Source organism: Schistocerca serialis, chromosome 9 (genome assembly GCF_023864345.2).
Source record: "Schistocerca serialis cubense isolate TAMUIC-IGC-003099 chromosome 9, iqSchSeri2.2, whole genome shotgun sequence".
Taxonomy (NCBI): Eukaryota; Metazoa; Arthropoda; class Insecta; order Orthoptera; family Acrididae; genus Schistocerca; species Schistocerca serialis.
Window position 1 is genome coordinate 209488976 of NC_064646.1, and position 12449 is coordinate 209501424.

Consider the following 12449-nt stretch of genomic DNA (forward strand, 5'->3'; position numbering starts at 1 on the left):
CATATCCGTAACCTCAACCTTATTGATAAGGTAACCTGAATCCACCCAGCTTTCGCTCCCACACAACGAAGTTGGTCGAAAGATTGAACGGTGCACAGATAACTTAGTCTTGGTACTGACTTCGTGCAGAAGAGAGTAGATCGTAGCTGAGCGCTCACTGCATTAGCTTTGCTACACCTCGCTTCCAGTTCTTTCACTATGTTGCCATCCTGTGAGAATATGCATCCTAAGTACTTGAAACGGTCCACCTGTTCTAACTTTGTTCCTCCTATTTGGCACTCAATTCGTTTATATCTCTTTCCCGCTGCCATTACTTTCGTTTTGGAGATGTTAATCTTCATACCATAGTCCTTACATTTCTGATCTAGCTCTGAAACATTAATTTGCAAACTTTCAATCGAATCTGCCATCACAACTCAGTCATCTGCATATGCGAGACTGCTTATTTTGTGTTCACATATCTTAATCTCACCCAGCCAGTTTATTGTTTTCAATATATGATCCATAAATAATATGAACAACAGTGGAGACAGGTTGCAGCCTTGTCTTACCCCTGAAACTACTCTGAACCATGAACTCAGTTTAACGTCAACTCTAACTGCTGCCTGACTATCTATGTAAAGACCTTTAATTGCTAGCAAAAGTTTGCCTCCTATTCCATAATCTCGTAGAACAGGCAATAACTTCCTTCTAGGAACCCGGTCATATGCCTTTTCTAGATCTATAAAGAAGAGATACAATTCCCTGTTCCACTCGTAACACTTCTCCATTATTTTCGGTAAGCTAAAGATCTGGTCCTGACAACCTCTAAGAAGCCTAAACCCACACTGATTTTCATCCAATTTGTTCTCAACTAATACTCGCACTTTCCTTTCAACAATACCTGAGAAGATTTTACCCACAACGCTGATTAAAGAGATACCTCTGTAGTTGTTACAATCTTTTCTGTTTCCATGTTTAAATATTGGTGTGATTACTGCTTTTGTCCAGTCTGATGGAACCTGTCCCGACTCCCAGGCCATTTCAATTATCCTGTGTAGCCATTTAAGACCTGACATTCCACTGTATTTGATGAGTTCCGACTTAATTTCATCCACCCCAGCTACTTTATTGCACTGCAATCTATTGACCATTTTCTCCACTTCCTCAAATGTGATCCTATTTCCATCATCATTCCTATCCCATTGTACATCGAAATCTGAAACATTACGCATCGTATTTTCACCTACATTCACCACCAGTTCAAGTTTCTCAATAAAATCTAAAAACTCTTCAACTGAATTTGTCGGACTGCCGAAAAGATAACATTCTAAAAATTACGGTAGTCGTCTCTGGAGCGACGTAATCTCACTTCCAGCAGATGATTTATACGCTTCAATTTAGCTACTTCACGTACAGAAAAATTCCGCATTACCCACTTCCGTGTCAGAAACCTGGTCCGTTTATAAACTCATTCTGAAGTGGCGTTTGTTTCGCTTCAGTCTTTAATTTATACAAGAAACCACTCTCAAACACTTCACAGACAGTAAATGAAGCACTCATTAAATTTGCCCATGACTGTGCATTGTCTTCATGATGACTTTTAACTAATTTAATTTTTGCCTCTTTCAACATTCCTGTCACAAAATCATCTCTACACGAAGCAAGAACATCAACTGTATGGCATTTTCCATCTTTTACAGAACACTTTATCGTCACACAATTAACCCGTGGAACATCTGTAATAGTAGTAGCCTGATTTGCTGCTAAAGAATTTAATTCTGACCTCATGTGTTTAAATTACTGTACATGCTGCACACCTTCTTTATTTAATCGTGTTCATAATGTCCTCTATTTTTAAGCACCTTCTTTTCACATTCTGCTAACCTACCTGACTAATTGTTAGCATATTGGTCACGTCTTCAAGTGCATCTTGACTTTGCACACAAAAATTTTCACCTCGCCATGCAGCTCATAAAGGATCTTTTCCAACTTGTCCAAAAAATCTTTTTCTACACTGTCAACTCTGGTGTTATCGAGGCCCACCTCCTCAGAAATTTTTACTTCTGCGATTATAGCATCTAATTTAGAGTACGTCATTCCTTGTATGTGAGATTCAATTTTCTCCACCTCACCTTGTTCTGTTTCTGTGAGACTTATCTCTACTGAACTATCTCCGTTTATATCGAACCTATCTCTGCATCCAATACCACCGTTTTTAGAGTTCAAATTTGTCAGAATTTCCTTTAACCATGCCATTGAAGCTTTCACAATTAGATATTCCTTCTCTGTTCCACTAGTATCGCCTCTATCAACACTACCACGTTTAGGTTTAGGTCTGAGTGGACAACTCACGTTGTCTGAACCACATGCACTGAGTGACAGCTTACTCATTCAGAGTCCACTACTGACTATAACTCTGTGGGTTCACACATGGGTTCTTCTGCTGTATTGATGCTGCCCGAAGTGTCGATGCTGAAGAACTCGAAGTCACCACCGTGGTCCTTGTTGCCGTGGCCGCTATTGCCACTATGCCGCCGTCGAGACCACCGCTGCAGCTGCCTGCTGCAGACTTGAACCCAGGACGGCTCTACATATCCTTCTTCTTTTTTCTTGAAGTTCTGTGGCGAACTTCCGCACCCCTAGCTTTTGCTACCGATTCTCAAGCACTCGATTGCTGCAAAATCCTCTGGTCAGAGCCACCACGCAAACTGCCTTTCACGCAATAGATTTGGGACCTGGAACACGGAATATTGTGACATGTCAGAATTACAAATACAGTTCTACAGGGATTAGGTTCATATCCCTGACGAGCCCTCAACTGCGACGGTGCCTAACAGATACCGCTGTTGAGTAGTCCGTCTTCCAAATAACATCGCAGCGAGCTAGTTGTGTCTATACCTTTGGTTATTCGTACTTTAGGTACTTGAGCTATGCAGGATTAGGTTGAAGTAATCATACGGTCGAGCTGCACAAGTCCGGTTTCATGCCCTGCAGCTAATTCGCTAAAAAATAATAGGCTGTAGCTGTCATCCCTCATTGTCAAATAGTCTATACATTGGATAGAATTGCGAATTTTAAAAAAAGAAGAAAGAATAAATATAAAGGAAAAGATAAATGAATAATGTAATAAAAATGGTTTTATTATAACGTCTACAACTGACTTCGTTGACAGAATTACACTGAATAATCTTTATTCAGGAAATGACATCTCAGGTAACTGGAAGTGATCCTACGATATCAAATTAAAATCTACGTAGAAAATAGCCTTGTCAACTGCAGTAAAGTTACGTTGACAGCGTTAAGAAAATTGTAGCCAAATCCCATACTAAATAGTCATAAAAGATACGTGAAAATTAACTTCATTTCGTAATCACTGTACACAAAATATTCACCAGCTCAAAACTCTTCAGAGTTCAACAAGATGATTCACAAATTAACACACACGATGTACAGAATAGTAACTCACACTCTGTCTGTACCCAATTCCGTAATACAAGCGAAAGTAGAGGCCTGTTCTGAAGCACAGTCAGAACTCTCGAAATATGACGTCCCTTCCGAAGTTAAAGAATGGTAGCGGCTGTTCACTGCCCAGAATCTATCACTTTGACGAAGAGACCATCCCGTTACTCTGGACAGGTGTGCCTTCTTCCAGAACTCGCACGAAACTGTGCAGAATCGCTCCCTTGAGTCCCAGTCTCCACTTGACCGCTCTAGTGTTCCGACACTATCTGCTTTTCAGTTGAATGAAGGACATCCCCACTAAAAATACAGAATTAGGTCTTCATGCTCTGCATACACGATCTGATTGAAGCCGACCACTTCCCAGATTACACTAATGTATTACAACAATATTTAAAAAAGGAAATGTCATAAAGATTTGGTTACACTCAAGACATTTGCAATAAATTCAAGTAATAATTGGTTCGTAAAGAAATAAGCTAGCATTCTTGCGCAGGTGTGCTCTTCATAAATTACAACAGATTGTCTCAAAGTATAATTTAAACATATATTCATACCTTCTTGACAGAAGTCTCTTTTCGTTCTCTTTTCAACTGCAGTGTCTGCCAACACATGGGACTGACCACTTTTAAATTAGCACACTTTCTTCACAATACTTGCAATCAACATACTGGCAGAATAGTAATCTGTTCATTAAATAACTACACAATTAGGACAATATGAGATACCGATGCTGTGTTCATTTACTGTGTAGTTGTGGCCAGAATGATGTTCTGACAAATTTTGCATACTGGAACAGATATAAAGACACCTGAAATCAATAAATGAAATAAATTCATATATGCAGCATTCAGAGATTTTCTGAAATCCCCGATCTAATCAAATTTTTATTAATATTTGATTTGAGTTACTGTCGAATTTCAAAGAGCTGTAACTTAGTCATCTTTAAGATTGTCTGACACTTCGCCATTCCTTGGAGCAAATCCTTCAGAACGGCCATGTGAGTAACAGCTATCCAAATTTCCAGCTTAGGGATTTTCCCCATTTCCGGCCATGCGCTCCTTGTCTTCTGCACCTGGACTCGCTCGTGCCGGCCACCTATCGGGAAGCCAAAAGCGGTACGCCCTGAGACCTGGGACCTCTAGCTTTTTTCTTTTTTTTTGGTCATCAGTCTACTGACTGGTTTGATGCGGCCCGCCACGAGCCACGAATTCCTTTCCTGTGCTAACCTCTTCATCTCAGAGTAGCACTTGCAACCTACGTCCTCAATTATTTGCTTGACGTATTCCAATCTCTGTCTTCCTCTACAGTTTTTACCCTCTACAGCTCCCTGTGGTACCATGGAAGTCATTCCCTCATGTTTTAGCAGATGTCCTATCATCCTGTCCCTTCTCCTTATCAGTGTTTTCCACATATTCCTTTCCTCTCCGATTCTGCGTAGACCCTCCTCATTCCTTACTTCATCAGTCCACCTAATTTATCAGCATTCGTCTATAGCACCACATCTCAAATGCTTCGATTCTCTTCTGTTCCGGTTTTCCCACAGTCCATGTTTCACCACCATACAATGCTGTACTCCAGACGTACATCCTTAGAAATTTCTGCCTCAAATTAAGGTCGGTATTTGATAATAGTAGACTTCTCTTGGCCAGATATGCCTTTTTTGCCATAGCTAGTCTGCTTTTGATGTCCTCCTTGCTCCGTCCATCATTGGTTATTTTACTGCCTAGGTAGCAGAATTCCCAGATTAGATTAGATTAGATTAGATTAATACTAGTTCCATGGATCATGAATACGATATTTCGTAATGATGTGGAACGAGTCGAATTTTCCAATACATGACATAATTAGGTTAATTTAACAACATACTTAAGTTAATATAACAACTTTATTTTTTTGTGTTTTTCTTTATTTATTTTTATTTATTTTTTATTTTATTTTTTATTTTTTTAATATTTTTGGTTTTTTTTCTTAATTTATATCTAAAAATTCCTCTATGGAGTAGAAGGAGTTGTCATTCAGAAATTCTTTTAATTTCTTCTTAAATACTTGTTGGTTATCTGTCAGACTTTTGATACTATTTGGTAAGTGACCAAAGACTTTAGTGCCAGTATAATTCACCCCTTTCTGTGCCAAAGTTAGATTTAATCTTGAATAGTGAAGATCGTCCTTTCTCCTAGTATTGTAGTTATGCACACTGCTATTACTTTTGAATTGGGTTTGGTTGTTAATAACAAATTTCATAAGAGAGTATATATACTGAGAAGCTACTGTGAATATCCCTAGATCCTTAAATAAATGTCTGCAGGATGATCTTGGGTGGACTCCAGCTATTATTCTGATTACACGCTTTTGTGCAATAAATACTTTATTCCTCAGTGATGAATTACCCCAAAATATAATGCCATATGAAAGCAATGAGTGAAAATAGGCGTAGTAAGCTAATTTACTAAGATGTTTATCACCAAAATTTGCAATGACCCTTATTGCATAAGTAGCTGAACTCAAACGTTTCAGCAGATCATCAATGTGTTTCTTCCAATTTAATCTCTCATCAATGGACATACCTAAAAATTTGGAATATTCTACCTTAGCTATATGCTTCTGATTAAGGTCTATATTTATTAATGGCGTCATACCATTCACTGTACGGAACTGTATGTACTGTGTCTTATCAAAATTCAGTGAGAGTCCGTTTACAAGGAACCACTTAGTAATTTTCTGAAAGACAGTATTGACAATTTCCTCAGTTAATTCTTGTTTCTCAGGTGTGATTACTATGCTTGTATCATCAGCGAAGAGAACTAACTTTGCCTCTTCATGAATATAGAATGGCAAGTCATTAATATATAATAAGAATAACAAAGGACCCAAGACTGACCCTTGTGGAACCCCATTCTTGATAGTTCCCCAGTTTGAGGAATGTGCTGATCTTTGCGTGTTACGAGAACTACTTATTTCAACTTTCTGCACTCTTCCAGTTAGGTACGAATTAAACCATTTGTGCACTGTCCCACTCATGCCACAATACTTGAGCTTGTCTAGCAGAATTTCATGATTTACACAATCAAAAGCCTTTGAGAGATCACAAAAAATCCCAATGGGTGGTGTTCGGTTATTCAGAGCATTCAAAATTTGACTTCATGACCATCAATCCTGATGTTACGTTTCTCGCTGTTCTCATTTCTACTACTTCTCATTACGTTCGTCTTTCTCCGATTTACTCTCAAACCATACTGTGTACTCATTAGACTGTCCATTCCATTCAGCAGATCATTTAATTCTTCTTCACTTTCACTCAGGATAGCAATGTCATCAGCGAATCGTATCATTGATATCCTTTCACCTTGTATTTTAATTCCACTCCTGAACCTTTCTTTTATTTCCATCATTGCTTCCTCGATGTACTGATTGAAGAGTAGGGGCGAAAGGCTACAGCCTTGTCTTACACCCTTCTTAATACGAGCACTTCGTTCGTGATCGTCCACTCTTATTATTCCCTCTTGGTTGCTGTACATATTGTATATGACCCGTCTCTCCCTATAGCTTACCCCTACTTTTTTCATCATCTCGAACAGCTTGCACCATTTTATAATGTCGAACGCTTTTTCGAGGTCGACAAATCCTATGAAAGTGTCTTGATTTTTCTTTAGCCTTGCTTCCATTATTAGCCGTAACGTCAGAATTGCCTCTCTCGTCCCTTTACTTTTCCTAAAGCCAAACTGATCGTCACCTAGCGCATTCTCAATTTTCTTTTCCATTCTTCTGTATATTATTCTTGTAAGCAGCTTCGATGCATGAGCCGTTAAGCTGATTGTGCGATAATTCTCGCACTTGTCAGCTCTTGCCGTCTTCGGAATTGTGTGGATGATGCTTTTCCGAAAGTCAGATGGTATATCGCCAGACTCATCCCCTATCTCTTCTATATCGACTCCTGTTTCTTCTTCTATCACATCAGACAAATCTTCACCCTCATAGAGGCTTTCAATGTGTTCTTTCCACCTATCTGCTCTCTCCTCTGCATTTAACAGTGGAATTCCCGTTGCACTCTTAATGTTACCACCGTTGCTTTTAATGTCACCAAATGTTGTTTTGACTTTCCTGTATGCTGAGTCTGTCCTTCCGACAATCATATCTTTTTCGATATCTTCACATTTTTTCTGCAGCCATTTCGTCTTAGCTTCCCTGCACTTCCTATATATTTCGTTCCTCAGCGACTTGTATTTCTGTATTCCTGATTTTCCCGGAACATGTTTGTACTTCCTCCTATCATCAATCAACTTAAGTATTTCTTCTGTTACCCATGGTTTATTCGCAGCTACCTTCTTTGTACGTATGTTTTCCTTCCCAACTTCTGTGATGGCCCTTTTTAGAGATGTCCATTCCTCTTGCCCGCATCTCGTGGTCGTGCGGTAGCGTTCTCGCTTCCCACGCCCGGGTTCCCGGGTTCGATTCCCGGCGGGGTCAGGGATTTTCTCTGCCTCGTGATGGCTGGGTGTTGTGTGATGTCCTTAGGTTAGTTAGGTTTAAGTAGTTCTAAGTTCTAGGGGACTGATGACCATAGATGTTAAGTCCCATAGTGCTCAGAGCCATTTGAACCATCCATTCCTCTTCAACTGTACTACCTACTGCGCTATTCCTTATTGCTGTATTTATATCGTTAGAGAACTTAAAACGTATCTCGTCATTCCTTAGTACTTCCGTATCCCACTTCTTTGCGTATTGATTCTTCCTGACTAATGTCTTGAACTTCAGCCTACTCTTCATCACTACTATATTGTGATCTGAGTCTATATCTGCTCCTGGGTACGCCTTACAATCCAGTATCTGATTTCGGAATCTCTGTCTGACCATGATGTAATCTAACTGAAATCTTTCCGTATCTCCCGGCCTTTTCCAAGTATACCTCCTATTGTGATTCTTGAACAGGGTATTCGCTATTACTAGCTGAAACTTGTTACAGAACTCAATTAGTCTTTCTCCTCTTTCATTCCTTGTCCCAAGCCCATATTCTCCTGTAACCTTTTCTTCTACTCCTTCCCCTACAACTGCATTCCAGTCGCCCATGACTATTAGATTTTCGTCCCCCTTTACACACTGCATTACCCTTTCAATATCCTCATATACTTTCTCTATCTGTTCATCTTCAGCTTGCGACGCCGGCATGTATACCTGAACTATCGCTGTCGGTGTTGGTCTGCTGTCGATTCTGATTAGAACAACCCGGTCACTGAACTATTCACAGTAACACACCCTCTGCCCTACCTTCCTATTCATAACGAATCCTACACCTGTTATACCATTTTCTGCTGCTGTTGATATTACCCGATACTCATCTGACCAGAAATCCTTGTCTTCCTTCCACTTCACTTCACTGACCCCTACTATATCTAGATTCAGCCTTTGCATTTCCCTTTTCAGATTTTCTAGTTTCCCTACCACGTTCAAGCTTCTGACATTCCACGGCCCCACTCGTAGAACGTTATCCTTTCGTTGATTATTCAATCTTTTTCTCATGGTAACCTCCCCCTTGGCAGTCCCCTCCCGGAGATCCGAATGGGGGACTATTCCGGAATCTTTTGCCAATGGAGAGATCATCATGACACATCTTCAATTACAGGCCACATGTCCTGTGGATACACGTTACGTGTCTTTAATGCAGTGGTTTCCATTGCCTTCTGCATCCTCATGTCGTTGATCATTGCTGATTCTTCCGCCTTTAGGGGCAATTTCCCACCCCTAGGACAAGAGAGTGCCCTGAACCTCTATCCGCTCCTCCGCCCTCTTTGACAAAGCCGTTGGCAGAATGATGCTGACTTCTTATGCCGGAAGTCTTCGGCCGCCAATGCTTAAGAAATTCATATTACCCCATACCAGTACTGAGCAGCAGATTAGCTCGCGTAAATACATGTAACATTACACTGTCAACTTACCAGAATCCTTGTTACAAAGAAAACGTATCTATGGTAAAGATACCTTGTACTTAATAACCCTAGAAGTAACGAAAATCCATGCTAGAGAGATAATCTGTTTTAATGATTGCGGGCTAAGGCCAAAATAATCGAACGACAATGTTTGTAACACAGTTTGAAGTGTTTCTTGAAATAACAAGTCTTTTCTGAAATTTCATACAAACTGCTGAGCCTCATGATCCCGAATGTTGAATTAAAATGCAAAATAATGCAAAGGAAAATGCTCAACAGCAGCGGATCGATGTGTCGAACAGACAAACATATAACAGGAAACAAACAGAATTCACACTAGCCTTCTACCTCTAGATTTCTCTCTACCAATTGCACAGACTCCCAAACGGCTTGAAACATTCTTTCGAAGGAATTCGTTGATGAACCCGTGTGGTTGAACAGCGCAGATTTTAGTCCACGTCTCGTACTCAGAGCTTAAATGTCACAATCGTTCGTTGACAATAATCTCCTTCTAAGTACCCACTTTTTTTAAAATTCTATGGTGATTTAGCTCTCTGTTCGGTGGAAGCCTTCCGATTGTATGCCGCTTCAGTGGTTCGGGTATCAATGTTGCTGTTTATTTTCTCCTAAATACTTCTTTCTTGGCCTCAAGCGGCTGAATGAACTTTGTTTCAGGCACTTTCAGCTTCTTTCACCGGTCTGGAGCGTTGGATATTGGTGCGATTAATCGTGCTTCGTAATTCCCCATAAATCTCAGGATGGAACAAAGCAGTCATTTAGATATCGTTCTGTGAAGCAATTCCATACTAGACTCTGCGCCTCAGAAAGGGGTTTCCCCTTCTGCTTAGATCTCCACACTCATACTCATTATTAAATTATTCTAACACACTGTCTAGCCTCAGCTACTAGTCTCAAAACCCTAAAGAAATTCACACACATTTAAATACAATGAAGACCTCTCACCTTAAAAAAGATAGCTTAATATTGGCTCTTACACATACTGGTAATATTCTTAACAAACGCAAATACTTACAATTCTATAACAAGCAAGTGTTCGCCGAAACAGATTCATTTTAGTTACGAAAACAGTATAACACCCATTTAGATTATACCTTGTTCACATATCATTCGGCCGTTTAGATAATTACATACCTTGTTAACCCCACTACTATTGTTATCGCCACAGCATGCATAGTACTGGTGATTGCGTAAAAGACGCAAAATGCATGTGTAACATTTCTGTAATCTATCTCTCAATATGGTTCGGACTTGATAAATACAGCAAAATAACATTACAAATTAACCAATACCTTTCTTTTTAATATTTTGTAACTGATGTTTTGATATACAACTAATGTTCATGTCAGTGACTATTACGTCTACATAACCAGTGACACTGACTTGCCACTTGATATGTCATGAAAATTGTTTATACTTATTATGGATTTTCTTTGACTGTTTTCTAATTGTTGTCTCATTCCTTGCAGCTGGTGAATGCCTCCTATACGTACTACGCACTGTTGGGTCAAATGAACAAGCGCCCTACAAACTGAGGAGCCATGGATATTAATATCCATATTTTCCTCGAATTGTTACGAGTTTTAGCAGCCCATTTTCCTAATGTAGCATGTTTAGAAAAAACGTCAGTTACTAAGTAGTATGCTTACGTTACTGTAATTAGTAAATATGAAGAATTTATATGTAAAATAATAAAACCATGAGAAAACAACAAAGAACACAGAATAATTTAAACCTGTGTAATGGAACGAAAGGCTGTGTTGTGTAGCCTATTCGTAGTATTCAAAATGTTTCCTCTAATACTGGAATTGCTGTGGCACTACAGATACATACTTTTACCTTTACATGGATGATGAATGTCGGTTATGATTCACAAATAGTTATTAATCCTTTTATCAAATAATTTTGTATTTCCCACACGTTTCCAGAGTTTTAAGACAGAGGACCAAATATGTCTAGAAATACATACAAATCTTTTGATTGTCCTATACATTGGAAATGAGAAATATATTTTTTGAAGGAAGGTAAACATGAATATCTTTCTTTTGAGTTTTTTCACGCTTTTAACTGTTTGCTTTCCCTGCTATCATTGCTTTACATCAGGATCAGATTTACATAATACCAAGTGAGGTAATATGTTTCACGCTGAGTAGCCAATTAATCACTCAATTAACTTTACTTATTGTTCTCAATATTTCATTTACATTTTTTGTTGAAAACATAGAAACAATTGTAAATGTGAGAGACTTTTTTGAATAAAATATGTATTCAATTTTTACAATTTACTATTATATTGTTTCAACGCCAGTTACTTTAATTTTAAACTAAATGGTAACTAGATTCAAGATTCTTTGTAGATTCGAAGTTAATAGAGTGCTATCTTCCTATAGATGATAAGGCTTTCCTGGTTGTACCTCCAGAGCTACACTTCACATTCCTATATATATTTGCTTTGTGCCAAGAAATGTAAATCATAAATAAATTATAACTCTGGCACTGCTGTTTCTAGGAAAACACTTATTTAGCTATGTACCCCGAAATAAACTACTCCTCATATTAATACTGGAAAGTAATCATAGAAAGTGTAACATACTGAGAGTACCAGAGAAAGAGATTCAAACCGAATGAAACAGAAAGAAAAGAAAAATAAGAGAATAAAAAGCTGTGGTCGTAGGTCTACCATTTTCAGAAAGAAATGTTATCCGTTATCCTCATTTATGTAATAATTTTCACAAACAAAACCTATTATTATAGGCGTAGAATATCTTCAGATGCAATCAAGTAATCACGAGCGGAAGGGCTGACTATAGTGATTGCTGCACGTAATTTGCGATAATGTTCTTCTTAAAACGAGTAACTCTACGTCAAGTGTTCACTTTTTCATTCGATTATGTTGTCTTATACTGTATTCAGTAACCTCTAGCTATTTTCTCACAGAGTGCATGTGGGCTTGTTACGTCATTTTCAAATTAAGCAACAGATATTTTTGTGCTTTGCTATGATTTTCAGTCAGATACATTAGGAGCCTCTGGTATTGAATATTGCAGATATATAGTGTGGTCTGCT

At 38.7% G+C, this 12449-nt stretch overlaps 1 protein-coding gene across 1 annotated transcript in view; it reads left to right on the top strand.

The window, feature by feature from the left end:
- The window catches only part of LOC126419487 (odorant receptor Or2-like), a 57038-nt gene extending 46055 nt beyond the window's left edge, over positions 1–10983 (top strand). The window contains exon 5 of the mRNA XM_050086675.1: positions 10853–10983. Coding sequence (XP_049942632.1) covers positions 10853–10918 — 66 coding nt within the window. The 3' untranslated portion in view covers positions 10919–10983. The remainder of the gene's footprint in view (positions 1–10852) is intronic.
- Positions 10984–12449: the final 1466 nt, after the last annotated feature.